The sequence below is a fragment of the Salmo trutta genome, chromosome 20 (genome assembly GCF_901001165.1).
Source record: "Salmo trutta chromosome 20, fSalTru1.1, whole genome shotgun sequence".
Classification (NCBI taxonomy): domain Eukaryota; kingdom Metazoa; phylum Chordata; class Actinopteri; order Salmoniformes; family Salmonidae; genus Salmo; species Salmo trutta.
This window is the reverse complement of record NC_042976.1, coordinates 1963491-1981143: the sequence shown is the minus strand read 5'-3', so window position 1 is coordinate 1981143 and position 17653 is coordinate 1963491. Positions and strand designations below refer to the sequence as shown.

General features: G+C 42.1%; 1 protein-coding gene across 1 annotated transcript in view; it reads right to left on the bottom strand.

The window, feature by feature from the left end:
* Positions 1–401: 401 nt before the first annotated feature.
* Positions 402–17653, bottom strand: part of LOC115156261 (thrombospondin-type laminin G domain and EAR repeat-containing protein) — a 50633-nt gene continuing 33381 nt past the window's right edge. The window contains exons 8-11 of the mRNA XM_029703719.1: positions 16735–16967; positions 8289–8467; positions 7600–7701; positions 402–779 (exon numbers count right to left, since the gene is read on the bottom strand). Of these exons, the coding sequence (XP_029559579.1) occupies positions 626–779; positions 7600–7701; positions 8289–8467; positions 16735–16967 (668 nt within the window). The 3' untranslated portion in view covers positions 402–625. The remainder of the gene's footprint in view (positions 780–7599; positions 7702–8288; positions 8468–16734; positions 16968–17653) is intronic.

The window sequence follows — 17653 nt, the reverse complement described above, 5'->3', positions numbered from 1 at the left end:
TCATCACTGAATTGTGGGTTAGAGCTCTCAGTGAATTTCGCCGTACAGTTTTACACCTGTTGTATCCTGTTCAAGTGCCGAATAAACTTAGAAATGTGTCCCTCTTATAGTGTAAAGTTGTTTACAAAGCGACATCACACTTTCCTTCCCCTCCTTTCCCCCACTCTCTCATGCTGCAACAACATCTCTCTCATGCTGCAACATCATCTCTCTCATGCTGCAACAACATCTCTCTCATGCTGCAACATCATCTCTCTCATGCTGCAACAACATCTCTCTCATGCTGCAACAACATCTCTCTCATGCTGCAACATCATCTCTCTCATGCTGCAACAACATCTCTCTCATGCTGCAACATCATCTCTCTCATGCTGCAACAACATCTCTCTCATGCTGCAACATCATCTCTCTCATGCTGCAACAACATCTCTCTCATGCTGCAACATCATCTCTCTCGTTGGTTTTAAAAGTAGTATATTCTGGATCTCAACAGAGATCACAACTTGGAGAGGAAAAACAAACCCGAGTCTATCCAGGCAAGACTAGAATAATCTGTAATTCATTCCCCACTACGTCGTGTTTCTCTAACAGGCTCAGATAGAGGAGCGTCACGAACAGTGAGGAATCAGTAAGTCTTCAGTCTGAAGACTTTAGACAGGGGAGATGTGGCACTGGAATAGACGAGAAAGGAGCCTGCTGTGGTATTGAAATATTCCCAGTCCGTACAGCCGATGGTTGGGAGGCGGTGGATAGGGACAAAACCCTCATATCCCTGCCACCTGGAGGGACAAGCACAGCAGGAAATAGGTTCAACTATTTATGTTTTCACTTCATATTAATTAAAGTCCTTTGAGTCATTTACCACAGTTAACCCCTTACTGTAAGGACTTTTAACACAACAAAATGCCACTGTTTAAAGAGTACCTCACCTTTATATAACACTGTTTAAAGAATACCTCACCTGTATATACCAGTACCTCACCTGTATATAACACTGTTTAAAGAATACCTCACCTGTATATACCACTGTTTAAAGAGTACCTCACCTGTATATAACACTGTTTAAAGAGTACCTCACCTGTATATACCACTGTTTAAAGAGTACCTCACCTTTATATAACACTGTTTAAAGAATACCTCACCTGTATATACCACTGTTTAAAGAGTACCTCACCTGTATATACCACTGTTTAAAGAGTACCTCACCTGTATATAACACTGTTTAAAGAGTACCTCACCTGTATATAACACTGTTTAAAGAGTACCTCACCTGTATATACCAGTACCTCACCTGTATATAACACTGTTTAAAGAATACCTCACCTGTATATACCAGTACCTCACCTGTATATAACACTGTTTAAAGAATACCTCACCTGTATATAACACTGTTTAAAGAATACCTCACCTGTATATACCAGTACCTCACCTGTATATAACACTGTTTAAAGAATACCTCACCTGTATATACCAGTACCTCACCTGTATATACCACTGTTTAAAAGAATACCCCACCTTTATATAACACTGTTTAAAGAATACCTCACCTGTATATACCACTGTTTAAAAGAATACCTCACCTTTATATAACACTGTTTAAAAGAGTACCTCACCTGTATATAACACTGTTTAAAGAGTACCTCACCTGTATATACCACTGTTTAAAAGAATACCTCACCTTTATATAACACTGTTTAAAGAATACCTCACCTGTATATACCACTGTTTAAAGAGTACCTCACCTGTATATACCACTGTTTAAAGAATACCTCACCTGTATATACCACTGTTTAAAGAGTACCTCACCTGTATATACCAGTACCTCACCTGTATATAACACTGTTTAAAGAGTACCTCACCTGTATATAACACTGTTTAAAGAGTACCTCACCTGTATATACCAGTACCTCACCTGTATATAACACTGTTTAAAGAATACCTCACCTGTATATACCAGTACCTCACCTGTATATAACACTGTTTAAAGAGTACCTCATCTGTATATAACACTGTTTAAAGAATACCTCACCTGTATATACCAGTACCTCACCTGTATATAACACTGTTTAAAGAGTACCTCACCTGTATATAACACTGTTTAAAGAGTACCTCACCTGTATATACCAGTACCTCACCTGTATATACCACTGTTTAAAGAATACCTCACCTGTATATAACACTGTTTAAAGAGTACCTCACCTGTATATACCAGTACCTCACCTGTATATAACACTGTTTGAGTACCTCACCTGTATATAACACTGTTTAAAGAGTACCTCACCTGTATATAACACTGTTTAAAGAATACCTCACCTGTATATAACACTGTTTAAAGAGTACCTCACCTGTATATACCAGTACCTCACCTGTATATACCACTGTTTAAAGAATACCTCACCTGTATATAACACTGTTTAAAGAGTACCTCACCTGTATATACCAGTACCTCACCTGTATATAACACTGTTTGAGTACCTCACCTGTATATAACACTGTTTAAAGAGTACCTCACCTGTATATAACACTGTTTAAAGAACACCTCACCTGTATATACCAGTACCTCACCTGTATATAACACTGTTTAAAGAGTACCTCACCTGTATATACCAGTACCTCACCTGTATATACCACTGTTTAAAGAATACCTCACCTGTATATACCAGTACCTCACCTGTATATAACACTGTTTGAGTACCTCACCTGTATATAACACTGTTTAAAGAGTACCTCACCTGTATATACCAGTACCTCACCTGTATATAACACTGTTTAAAGAATACCTCACCTGTATATACCAGTACCTCACCTGTATATAACACTGTTTAAAGAGTACCTCACCTGTATATAACACTGTTTAAAGAGTACCTCACCTGTATATAACACTGTTTAAAGAGTACCTCACCTGTATATACCAGTACCTCACCTGTATATAACACTGTTTAAAGAGTACCTCACCTGTATATACCAGTACCTCACCTGTATATACCACTGTTTAAAGAATACCTCACCTGTATATACCAGTACCTCACCTGTATATAACACTGTTTGAGTACCTCACCTGTATATAACACTGTTTAAAGAGTACCTCACCTGTATATACCAGTACCTCACCTGTATATAACACTGTTTAAAGAATACCTCACCTGTATATACCAGTACCTCACCTGTATATAACACTGTTTAAAGAGTACCTCACCTGTATATAACACTGTTTAAAGAGTACCTCACCTGTATATAACACTGTTTAAAGAGTACCTCACCTGTATATACCAGTACCTCACCTGTATATAACACTGTTTAAAGAATACCTCACCTGTATATACCACTGTTTAAAGAATTCCTCACCTGTATATACCAGTACCTCACCTGTATATAACACTGTTTAAAGAGTACCTCACCTGTATATAACACTGTTTAAAGAGTACCTCACCTGTATATAACACTGTTTAAAGAGTACCTCACCTGTATATACCAGTACCTCACCTGTATATACCACTGTTTAAAGAGTACCTCACCTGTATATACCACTGTTTAAAGAATACCTCACCTGTATATACCAGTACCTCACCTGTATATAACACTGTTTAAAGAGTACCTCACCTTTATATACCACTGTTTAAAGAGTACCTCACCTGTATATACCAGTACCTCACCTGTATATAACACTGTTTAAAGAGTACCTCACCTGTATATACCAGTACCTCACCTGTATATAACACTGTTTAAAGCATACCTCACCTGTATATACCACTGTTTAAAGAATACCTCACCTGTATATACCAGTACCTCACCTGTATATAACACTGTTTAAAGAATACCTCACCTGTATATAACACTGTTTAAAGAATACCTCACCTGTATATACCAGTACCTCACCTGTATATAACACTGTTTAAAGAATACCTCACCTGTATATAACACTGTTTAAAGAATACCTCACCTGTATATAACACTGTTTAAAGAGTACCTCACCTGTATATACCAGTACCTCACCTGTATATAACACTGTTTAAAGAGTACCTCACCTGTATATACCAGTACCTCACCTGTATATAACACTGTTTAAAGAATACCTCACCTGTATATACCACTGTTTAAAGAATACCTCACCTGTATATACCAGTACCTCACCTGTATGAAACACTGTTTAAAGATTACCTCACCTGTATATAACACTGTTTAAAGAATACCTCACCTGTATATACCACTGTTTAAAGAATACCTCACCTGTATATACCACTGTTTAAAGAGTACCTCACCTGTATATACCAGTACCTCACCTGTATATACCACTGTTTAAAGAGTACCTCACCTGTATATACCACTGTTTAAAGAGTACCTCACCTGTATATACCAGTACCTCACCTGTATATAACACTGTTTAAAGAGTACCTCACCTGTATATACCAGTACCTCAGCTGTATATAACACTGTTTAAAGAATACCTCACCTGTATATAACACTGTTTAAAGAATACCTCACCTGTATATACCAGTACCTCACCTGTATATAACACTGTTTAAAGAATACCTCACCTGTATATAACACTGTTTAAAGAATACCTCACCTGTATATAACACTGTTTAAAGAGTACCTCACCTGTATATACCAGTACCTCACCTGTATATAACACTGTTTAAAGAATACCTCACCTGTATATACCACTGTTTAAAGAATACCTCACCTGTATATACCAGTACCTCACCTTTATATAACACTGTTTAAAGAATACCTCACCTGTATATACCAGTACCTCACCTGTATATACCACTGTTTAAAGAATACCTCACTTGTATATAACACTGTTTAAAGAATACCTCACCTGTATATAACACTGTTTAAAGAGTACCTCACCTGTATATAACACTGTTTAAAGAATACCTCACCTGTATATACCAGTACCTCACCTGTATATAACACTGTTTAAAGAATACCTCACCTGTATATAACACTGTTTAAAGAGTACCTCACCTGTATATACCAGTACCTCACCTGTATATACCACTGTTTAAAGAGTACCTCACCTGTATATACCAGTACCTCACCTGTATATAACACTGTTTAAAGAGTACCTCACCTGTATATACCACTGTTTAAAGAATACCTCACCTGTATATAACACTTTTTAAAGAATACCTCACCTGTATATACCAGTACCTCACCTGTATATAACACTGTTTAAAGAGTACCTCACCTGTATATAACACTGTTTAAAGAGTACCTCACCTGTATATACCACTGTTTAAAGAATACCTCACCTTTATATAACACTGTTTAAAGAGTACCTCACCTGTATATACCACTGTTTAAAGAGTACCTCACCTGTATATAACACTGTTTAAAGAATACCTCACCTGTATATACCACTGTTTAAAGAATACCTCACCTGTATATACCAGTACCTCACCTGTATATAACACTGTTTAAAGAATACCTCACCTGTATATAACACTGTTTAAAGAATACCTCACCTGTATATAACACTGTTTAAAGAGTACCTCACCTGTATATACCAGTACCTCACCTGTATATAACACTGTTTAAAGAATACCTCACCTGTATATACCACTGTTTAAAGAGTACCTCACCTGTATATACCAGTACCTCACCTGTATATAACACTGTTTAAAGAATACCTCACCTGTATATACCACTGTTTAAAGAATACCTCACCTGTATATACCAGTACCTCACCTGTATATACCACTGTTTAAAGAATACCTCACCTGTATATAACACTGTTTAAAGAGTACCTCACCTGTATATACCACTGTTTAAAGAATACCTCACCTGTATATAACACTTTTTAAAGAATACCTCACCTGTATATACCAGTACCTCACCTGTATATAACACTGTTTAAAGAGTACCTCACCTGTATATAACACTGTTTAAAGAGTACCTCACCTGTATATACCACTGTTTAAAGAATACCTCACCTTTATATAACACTGTTTAAAGAGTACCTCACCTGTATATACCACTGTTTAAAGAATACCTCACCTGTATATACCACTGTTTAAAGAATACCTCACCTGTATATAACACTGTTTAAAGAATACCTCACCTGTATATAACACTGTTTAAAGAGTACCTCACCTGTATATAACACTGTTTAAAGAGTACCTCACCTGTATATACCACTGTTTAAAGAATACCTCACCTTTATATAACACTGTTTAAAGAGTACCTCACCTGTATATACCACTGTTTAAAGAGTACCTCACCTGTATATAACACTGTTTAAAGAATACCTCACCTGTATATACCACTGTTTAAAGAATACCTCACCTGTATATACCAGTACCTCACCTGTATATAACACTGTTTAAAGAATACCTCACCTGTATATAACACTGTTTAAAGAATACCTCACCTGTATATAACACTGTTTAAAGAGTACCTCACCTGTATATACCAGTACCTCACCTGTATATAACACTGTTTAAAGAATACCTCACCTGTATATACCACTGTTTAAAGAGTACCTCACCTGTATATACCAGTACCTCACCTGTATATAACACTGTTTAAAGAATACCTCACCTGTATATACCACTGTTTAAAGAATACCTCACCTGTATATACCAGTACCTCACCTGTATATACCACTGTTTAAAGAATACCTCACCTGTATATAACACTGTTTAAAGAGTACCTCACCTGTATATACCACTGTTTAAAGAATACCTCACCTGTATATAACACTTTTTAAAGAATACCTCACCTGTATATACCAGTACCTCACCTGTATATAACACTGTTTAAAGAGTACCTCACCTGTATATAACACTGTTTAAAGAGTACCTCACCTGTATATACCACTGTTTAAAGAATACCTCACCTTTATATAACACTGTTTAAAGAGTACCTCACCTGTATATACCACTGTTTAAAGAATACCTCACCTGTATATACCACTGTTTAAAGAATACCTCACCTGTATATACCAGTACCTCACCTGTATATAACACTGTTTAAAGAATACCTCACCTGTATATAACACTGTTTAAAGAATACCTCACCTGTATATAACACTGTTTAAAGAGTACCTCACCTGTATATACCAGTACCTCACCTGTATATAACACTGTTTAAAGAATACCTCACCTGTATATACCACTGTTTAAAGAGTACCTCACCTGTATATACCAGTACCTCACCTGTATATAACACTGTTTAAAGAATACCTCACCTGTATATACCACTGTTTAAAGAATACCTCACCTGTATATACCAGTACCTCACCTGTATATACCACTGTTTAAAGAATACCTCACCTGTATATAACACTGTTTAAAGAGTACCTCACCTGTATATAACACTGTTTAAAGAATACCTCACCTGTATATACCAGTACCTCACCTGTATATACCACTGTTTAAAGAATACCTCACCTGTATATACCAGTACCTCACCTGTATATAACACTGTTTAAAGAATACCTCACCTGTATATACCACTGTTTAAAGAATACCTCACCTGTATATACCAGTACCTCACCTGTATATACCACTGTTTAAAGAATACCTCACCTGTATATACCACTGTTTAAAGAATACCTCACCTGTATATACCACTGTTTAAAGAATACCTCACCTGTATATAACACTGTTTAAAGAGTACGAGGATCCATCGTGAGAATTGGCCACAACAAGGAACTTCTCTTCACCCACCGAGAAGAATTCCCAGTCCACCGCACTGCAAAGATCAAAACACAGGGGAGGGTTTAGGCACCAGGAGTGTACCAGGTTTGTACCAGGAGTGTATCAGGTTTGTACCAGGTTTGTACCAGGTTTGTACCAGGAGTGTACCAGGAGTGTACCAGGTGTGTACCAGGAGTGTACCAGGAGTGTACCAGGTTTGTACCAGGAGTGTACCAGGAGTGTATCAGGTTTGTACCAGGTTTGTACCAGGAGTGTATCAGGTTTGTACCAGGTTTGTACCAGGTCTGTACCAGGAGTGTACCAGGAGTGTACCAGGTTTGTACCAGGTTTGTACCAGGAGTGTATCAGGTTTGTACCAGGAGTGTACCAGGTTTGCACCAGGTTTGTACCAGGAGTGTACCAGGTTTGCACCAGGTTTGTACCAGGAGTGTATCAGGTTTGTACCAGGTTTGTACCAGGTCTGTACCAGGAGTGTACCAGGTTCGTTCCAGGTTTGTTGTTCATGTGTCTGACTAAATTGAATGGGAGAGTGGACAAAGAGGTAAAGAATACATTATAAAGGATAAAAACGAGGCTTTTATAGAGGACTGAATACCCTCTGATGTGGCTCAGTGGGCTAACCTGTTTGTGACGATGTCCTGGAACTTGATGAAGGTCTGTGTGATCATGTTCAGCTCGTAGATGGTCGAGTTGATGTTGTAGTGACTAGGGCCTCTCTCGTTCAGTTTCTGGCCGTTAGCCACCGCCAGGAAGTACCGATCCCCTATCTGGAACATCTCCCAGTCCGTCGCTCCCACCGTCTGCAGGGGTTAGAGGTCACGGAGTAAGGTCAAGGTCAGTAAAGACAGGAACAGAGAAGTTTCAAAACATACTGACCCTCTTTTACAAGAATTCAACCCAGTAGGAATATCTACACTGAACAAAAATATATAACAACATGTAAAGTGTTGGTCCCGTGTTTCATGAGCTGAAATAAAAGATCCCAGAAATGTTCCATACACACAAAAAGCTTATTTCTCTCAAATGTTTTGCAGAAATTTGTTTACATCCCTGTTAGTGGGGCATTTCTCCTCTGCCAAGATAATCCACCCACCTGACAGGTGTGGCATATCAAGAAGATGATTAAAACAGCATGATCATTACACAGGTGCACCTTGTGCTGGGGGACAATAAAAGGCCACTTTAAAATGGGCAACACAATGCCACAGATGTGTAAAGTTAAGGGAGCGAGCAACCATAGACCACGTGTAAGGCGTCGTGTTGGCGAGCGGTTTGCTGATGTCAACGTTGTGAACAGAGTGCCCCATGGTGGAGGTGGGGTTATGGTATGGGCCCCATGGTGGAGGTGGGGTTATGGTATGGGCCCCATGGTGGAGGTGGGGTTATGGTATGGGCCCCATTGTGGAGGTGGGGTTATGGTATGGTGCAGGCATAAGCTACGGACAACAAACACAAATGCATTTTATCGATGGAAATTTCAATGCACAGAGATACCATGACGAGATCCTGAGTCCCATTGTCGTGCCATTCATCCACCGCCATCACCTCATGTTTCAGCATGATAATGCACAGCCTCGTGTCGTAAGGTCCTGTACACAATTCCTGGGAGCTGAAAAGGTCCCAGTTCTTCCATGGCAAATCTTTGAAATTGTTGCATGTTTCATTTATATTTTTGTTCAGTACAGTTCTGGGTTAACTTTCTCTCAGATTAGCTCAGATTCAGACAACGATGGAGATCGGGAAATATACTGGAGAACAAACAGCCCGACTAATGATTGGTGGTTTCATCGTGTGGTGTTATGTACAGGATATACAGTCAGTCTGCCAGGAGAAACTAGAGCAACAGTCTGATGTCATAAAGGAGTCTCTGTCTGCCAGGAGAAACTAGAGCAACAGTCTGATGTCATAAAGGAGTCTCTGTCTGCCAGGAGAAACTAGAGCAACAGTCTGATGTCATAAAGGAGTCTCTGTCTGCCAGGAGAAACTAGAGCAACAGTCTGATGTCATAAAGGAGTCTCTGTCTGCCAGGAGAAACTAGAGCAACAGTCTGATGATGTCATAAAGCTGTCGAGTCTCTGTCTGCCAGGAGAAACTAGAGCAACAGTCTGATGTCATAAAGGAGTCTCTGTCTGCCAGGAGAAACTAGAGCAACAGTCTGATGTCATAAAGCTGTCGAGTCTCTGTCTGCCAGGAGAAACTAGAGCAACAGTCTGATGTCATAAAGGAGTCTCTGTCTGCCAGGAGAAACTAGAGCAACAGTCTGATGTCATAAAGGAGTCTCTGTCTGCCAGGAGAAACTAGAGCAACAGTCTGATGTCATAAAGGAGTCTCTGTCTGCCAGGAGAAACTAGAGCAACAGTCTGATGATGTCATAAAGCTGTCGAGTCTCTGTCTGCCAGGAGAAACTAGAGCAACAGTCTGATGTCATAAAGGAGTCTCTGTCTGCCAGGAGAAACTAGAGCAACAGTCTGATGTCATAAAGCTGCGGAGTCTCTGTCTGCCAGGAGAAACTAGAGCAACAGTCTGATGTCATAAAGGAGTCTCTGTCTGCCAGGAGAAACTAGAGCAACAGTCTGATGTCATAAAGGAGTATCTGTCTGCCAGGAGAAACTAGAGCAACAGTCTGATGATGTCATAAAGCTGTCTAGTCTCTGTCTGCCAGGAGAAACTAGAGCAACAGTCTGATGTCATAAAGCTGTCGAGTCTCAGTCTGCCAGGAGAAACTAGAGCAACAGTCTGATGTCATAAAGCTGTCGAGTCTCAGTCTGCATACCAAATGGGACCCTATTCCATATTTTAGTGCACTACTTTTTTGACCAGGGCCCATGGGGAACGTAGGGATTAAAAAAAGTGCTATTTGGGATGCACCTTTCTTTGACCCACCCTAAAAGAACTTGTCAAAACAGCCACGATGGCTTCAAGCGTAACTTGCAACGCTGGAATTCCCCCTAGCTCAGAGACCAAACGTCTTTCTGATGTCTGACATGCGGTGGAAGGTTTACCAACTACAGTCTACTGTTGATATATACACAGGTTGATAAGTGATTTAACTTGTACTTCATCGTTAATTATACCCTGCCTTGCTTTCAAACCGTACAGCACAGGTAGAGAGGCCTATTGATTCATCCTTCTATAGTCATCTTTAAGGCTCAGTCCCAGATGGTACCCTATGCCCCCAGATGGTACCCTAGTCCCTATGAGCCCTGGTCAAATGTAATGCACTATATAGGGAATAGGGTGCATTTGGGGACAATGGACCTAGAACCATAACAGCCTCTTGTTCAGGATTGATCTTCTGTTGGACAGCAGCCAAGGAAACTACTCTCTCCTCACATTTAAACAGTCACAACAGACTGAATCCATCGAAGAAGAAAAAAAACTGAGCCATAAACACAGAGCTGTGATATTTTAGAGAGTGATATTTTAGAGAGTGATGTTTTAGAGAGTGATGTTTTAGAGAGTGATGTTTTAGAGAGTGATATTTTAGAGAGTGATATTTTAGAGAGTGATGTTTTAGAGAGAGATGTTTTAGAGAGTGTTGTTTTAGAGAATGTTGTTTTAGAGAGTGATGTTTTAGAGAGGGATATTTTAGAGAGTGATGTTTTAGAGAGTGATGTTTTAGAGAGTGATGTTTTAGAGAGTGTTGTTTTAGAGAATGTTGTTTTAGAGAGTGATATTTTAGAGAGTGATATTTTAGAGAGAGTGATATTTTAGAGAGAGTGATATTTTAGAGAGAGTGATATTTAGAGAGAGTGATGTTTTAGAGAGTGATATTTTAGAGAGTGATATTTTAGAGAGAGTGATATTTTAGAGAGAGTGATGTTTTAGAGAGTGATGTTTTAGAGAGTGATATTTTAGAGAGTGATATTTTAGAGAGTGATATCTTCGAGAGTGATGGTGATTGCACTGAGTCAGCCGGTATAGAGCAGGAGGTGAAACACTGTCTGTACTTTGATAACAGTCTGACAATGTAATCAACAACTTTCATTTGGGCTTTTGTCATGTATACTAAATGCTGGGTTAGGGGCAGCTAGGTCAGGGGCAGCTAGGTCAGGGGCAGCTAGGTCAGGGGGGGCAGCTAGGTCAGGGCCAGCTAGGTCAGGGGACAGCTAGGTCAGGGGCCAGCTAGGTTAGGGGCAGCTAGGTCAGGGGACAGCTAGGTCAGGGGCCAGCTAGGTCAGGGGCCAGCTAGGTTAGGGGCAGCTAGGTCAGGGGCCAGCTAGGTCAGGGGCCAGCTAGGTCAGGGGCAGCTAGGTCAGGGGCCAGCTAGGTCAGGGGCCAGCTAGGTCAGGGGCCAGCTAGGTCAGGGGCCAGCTAGGTCAGGGGCCAGCTAGGTCAGGGGGGGCAGCTAGGTCAGGGGCAGCTAGGTCAGGGGGCAGCTAGGTCAGGGGCAGCTAGGTCAGGGGCAGCTAGGTTAGGGGGCAGCTAGGTCAGGGGGGCCAGCTAGGTCAGGGGCCAGCTAGGACAGGGGGCAGCTAGGTCAGGGGCCAGCTAGGTCAGGAAGCAGCTAGGTTAGGGGCAGCTAGGTCAGGGGCAGCTAGGTTAGGGGCATCTAGGTTAGGGGGCAGCTAGGTCAGGGGCAGCTAGGTTAGGGGGCAGCTAGGTTAGGGGTAGCTAGATTAGGGGCAGCTAGGTTAGGGGTAGCTAGGTTAGGGGCCAGCTAGGTTAGGGGGTAGCTAGGACAGGGGACAGCTAGGTTAGGGGGCAGCTAGGTCAGGGGCCAGCTAGGTCAGGGGCAGCTAGGTCAGGAAGCAGCTAGGTCAGGAAGCAGCTAGGTCAGGGGCCAGCTAGGTCAGGGGGCAGCTAGGTCAGGGGATAGCTAGGTCAGGGGATAGCTAGGTCAGGGGGCAGCTAGGTCAGGGGCCAGCTAGGTCAGGGGCCAGCTAGGTCAGGGGGCAGCTAGGTCAGGGGGCAGCTAGGTCAGGAAGCAGCTAGGTCAGGGGCCAGCTAGGTCAGGGGCCAGCTAGGTCAGGACCAGCTAGGTCAGGGGCCAGCTAGGTTAGGGGCAGCTAGGTCAGGGGCAGCTAGGTTAGGGGCAGCTAGGTCAGGGGCAGCTAGGTCAGGGGGCAGCTAGGTTAGGGGCAGCTAGGTCAGGGGCAGCTAGGTTAGGGGCAGCTAGGTCAGGGGCAGCTAGGTCAGGGGGCAGCTAGGTCAGGGGACAGCTAGGTCAGGGGACAGCTAGGTCAGGGGGCAGCTAGGTCAGGGGGCAGCTAGGTCAGGGGCCAGCTAGGTCAGGGGGCCAGCTAGGTCAGGGGGCAGCTAGGTCAGGGGCCAGCTAGGTCAGGGGGCAGCTAGGTCAGGGGCAGCTAGGTCAGTGGACAGCTAGGTCAGGGGGCAGCTAGGTCAGGGGACAGCTAGGTCAGGGGACAGCTAGGTCAGGGGGCAGCTAGGTCTGGGGCCAGCTAGGTCAGGGGCCAGCTAGGTCAGGGGACAGCTAGGTCAGGAAGCAGCTAGGTCAGGGGACAGCTAGGTCAGGAAGCAGCTAGGTCAGGGGACAGCTAGGTTAGGAAGCAGCTAGGTCAGGAAGTAGCTAGGTCAGGGGCAGCTAGGTCAGGTATTCCTTTTGAGTTAACATTAATAAACCTGTTTAGAGATAAGGTTCATACCTGTTTGTCTATGGCCGGATAAGATCGAGGGCTTCAACTTAACTTATATCAACTTAACTTATTCCTTTTGAGTTGACATTAATTAATATTTTCTATGAGTAACAATGTGGGGAGCTCCACACAGCCGATGATTCTATCATACCCGTAAACTACAGAGGATAGTCTCTGAGTCTAGCCTCGATTTAGCCAGGCTTCTTATCGTGATGAGCAAGACTAAGAAGTAAACGTCTGAGTCTGCATGATGCTATTTCTGTGTGGTGAAGCCAGTCTGGCCTCTAATGCCCTGCAGCGTGTCTGACTGACTGAGGTTACAGCTGGAGACGAGGTTCACAGCCAGAGGAGTATCAAGATTATTCCTTCTCCTTTTCATCTCTCTTCCTCTCTCCCCCTTCTCCTCTCTCCACCTCCTCCTCCTTTCTCCTCCTCCTCTCTCCCCCTTCTCCTCTCTCCCCCTTCTCCTCTCTCCACCTCCTCCTCCTCCTCCTCCTCCTTTCTCCTCCTCTCTCCCCCTTCTCCTCTCTCCACCTCCTCCTCCTCCTCCTTTCTCCTCCTCTCTCCCCCTTCTCCTCTCTCCACCTCCTCCTCCTTTCTCTTCCTCTCTCTCCCCCTTCTCCTCTCTCCCCCTTCTCCTCTCTCCACCTCCTCCTCCTCCTCCTCCTTTCTCCTCCTCTCTCCCCCTTCTCCTTCTCCACCTTCTCCTCTCTCCACCTCCTTTCTCCTCCTCTCTCCCCCTTCTCCTCTCTCCTCCTCCTCCTTTCTCCTCCCTTCTCCTCTCTCCACCTCCTCCTCCTCCTCCTCCTTTCTCCTCCTCTCTCCCCCTTCTCCTCTCTCCACCTCCTCCTCTTTCCTCTCTCCTCCAGCCACAAGAGATACCTCTCATCTCCCATAAATAGTGCTGAGCATTTACTGATTCTCTGAGGTTGGTTCGGTTTCGGTTTTTTGAAAAATAATCACGTTTTTCACTTTCAGTTTCGATGTATTTATTTTTTAACAATAAATGTGTTATCTGGGTTGAATCCTGCAACAACACAGAATAAAACAATTGATGTAGTGACTGCCCATCACTGTCACTTTATAAGGCTCTAATCATCATTTATTCACAGTATTTTACTTCACATAATATTTGTTTTTAGTATGATGATGACTTTATTATTGAATTAATAAAACCCCAATGATGGTAGTGCCTGTCCATTTCTGCATATCACTTATTAATAAACCATTGTTTATTCACAATACATGACTTTAATAAAGTAATGTATTGTGAGAGTTTTCTCCCGAATTGGCTTCCCCATGCCCTACATGAACTTGCCCATTCCCTTTGGGATTATTCTGAAGAAGGCCATTGAAGCCCGAAACATCAATCTTTTTAACTTGTCTAATAAAACAACTTATTTTTAATAGTGAGCAAGCCTTTTCCTGTCCAGTGGTATTGTGTACATTACATTGTTTTAATAGTGAGCAAGCCTTTTCCTGTCCAGTGGTATTGTGTACATTACATTGTTTTAATAGTGAACAAGCCTTTTCCTGTCCAGTGGTATTGTGTACATTACATTGTTTTAATAGTGAACAAGCCTTTTCCTGTCCAGTGGTATTGTGTACATTACATTGTTTTAATAGTGAACAAGCCTTTTCCTGTCCAGTGGTATTGTGTACATTACATTGTTTTAATAGTGAACAAGCCTTTTCCTGTCCAGTGGTATTGTGTACATTACATTGTTTTAATAGTGAACAAGCCTTTTCCTGTCCAGTGGTATTGTGTACATTACATTGTTTTAATAGTGAACAAGCCTTTTCCTGTCCAGTGGTATTGTGTACATTACATTGTTTTAATAGTGAACAAGCCTTTTCCTGTCCAGTGGTATTGTGTACATTACATTGTTTTAATAGTGAACAAGCCTTTTCCTGTCCAGTGGTATTGTGTACATTACATTGTTTTAATAGTGAACAAGCCTTTTCCTGTCCAGTGGTATTGTGTACATTACATTGTTTTAATAGTGAACAAGCCTTTTCCTGTCCAGTGGTATTGTGTACATTACATTGTTTTAATAGTGAGCAAGCCTTTTCCTGTCCAGTGGTATTGTGTACATTACATTGTTTTAATAGTGAGCAAGCCTTTTCCTGTCCAGTGGTATTGTGTACATTACATTGTTTTAATAGTGAACAAGCCTTTTCCTGTCCAGTGGTATTGTGTACATTACATTGTTTTAATAGTGAGCAAGCCTTTTCCTGTCCAGTGGTATTGTGTACATTACATTGTTTTGTTTGATGCCTTATTATTTTATTCCCAGTCTATCATCTATCTCATCTCTACTCAGGCAGTAGCAGCCAGCCATCTACCGCTGTGCTCCCCAAAGACTCCTGATACAGGCTAGCTGGCTGGCTAGCTGGATCGCTGGCTAGCTGGATCGCTGGCTGGCTGGATAGCTGGCTGGCTGGCTACTGGCTAGCTGGCTACTGGCTAGCTAGCTGGCTGGCTGGCTGGATAGCTGGCTGGCTGGATAGCTGGCTAGCTGGCTGGATAGCTGGCTACTGGCTGGATAGTTGGCTAGCTGGCTGGCTGGCTACTGGCTAGCTGGCTACTGGCTAGCTGCCTGCCGTCCTACCAAATCCCCAGTAGTTCTTCACAGTAGATAAGGAATACTTTTGACACTGCTAAATAACAACTAGCAATCAATTAGATGTATTGTCATGTCTCTTCCTCTCTGTGCCTGCCGGCCTCCCGGCAATAACCAATGAGAACAGGCAGCTGTAAACACAATGGTTTCAGGTCATTGTAGTTAATTACCACCTTTACTGCGCTTAATGCTACAATATGTAACGTTTTTGGGCGACCTGACCAAATTCACATAGAAATGTGACTTGTAGGTCTTTGCTTGCAGTTTAAAGCAAGTCTAATAACAGTAGATATGTTCTAGGTGTGCTATTTCTATACTTCCTTGTTCTGAAGTTTAGTTTTTGTGGCTTTTACTTTCAAACAGCTGAATTTACAATTTTTTGGGGGGTTAGGGAAAATATATTTCGCTGCGGTTTAGATGGTACAATGATTCTCTACAAAATGACTGCTTGTTTTGTTACATAAACTGAAATTAGGGGAACTATTAGGCAAACTATTTAGTAACAAGGAACTATTTATTAATTATGCAAACTATTTAGTAACCAGGAAATGACGGAGCGATTTCTGCATAGTGAATCTTTAACTATAAAGAGTTGGACAACACGTCCCAGAGAAAAACATCTCTAGAGAAACGGCACAAATGGTGAATTGAGCAGTAAAACCCAGAACTAAATGGAATTCAAATTAGCTGGTAACTTTCCCCAAATCCCCCAGGTTCTCCAGAAATCCCAGTTGGAGGATTCTCTGATTTTATTGCTTAATTTCTGCCAAATTCCAGGGAAACTTTCAACCGGAATTTTGCAGCTCTCGCTATGCCTCATAGCTACTAACTGGACCAGCGTCTCACCTTGATGTACTGAAAGGGCTGGAACATTCCTCCCAGCCAAATGTATATGGTGGAGTTGATGTTGGTGGATATTCCATCGAAGGTGTTGGCCACCACCAGGAAGTGGTATGGGCCCACGGAAAAGAACTCCCAGTCGTAGGCCCCAGACGTCTCGAGGGTCTGATTCACCTCAAACACCTTGGTCCCTGGGTTCCACCGGTAAATCACACTGTCGATGTTGTGATTGTTGTCACCTATAAAATACACAGACGGGATTGTATACCACAGCACAAACTGTACCTTTTAACCTTTCACCAAGACATGCTAACCTCTCATCATTACAATAACTGGGGAGGTTAGCATTTTATATCATACCCCCAAGACATGCTAACCTCTCACCATTACAATAACAGGGGAAGTTAGCATTTTATATCATACCCCCAAGACATGCTAACCTCTCACCATTACAATAACAGGGGAGGTTAGCATTTTATATCATACCCCCCAAGACATGCTAACCTCTCACCATTACAATAACAGGGGAGGTTAGCATTTTATATCATACCCCCAAGACATGCTAACCTCTCACCATTACAATAACAGGGGAGGTTAGCATTTTATATCATATCCCCAAGACATGCTAACCTCTCACCATTACAATAACAGGGGAGGTTAGCATTTTATATCATACCCCCCAAGACATGCTAACCTCTCACCATTACAATAACAGGGGAGGTTAGCATTTTATATCATACCCCCAAGACATGCTAACCTCTCACCATTACAATAACAGGGGAGGTTAGCATTTATATCATACCCCCAAGACATGCTAACCTCTCACCATTACAATAACAGGGGAGGTTAGCATTTTATATCATACCCCCCAAGACATGCTAACCTCTCACCATTACAATAACAGGGGAGGTTAGCATTTTATATC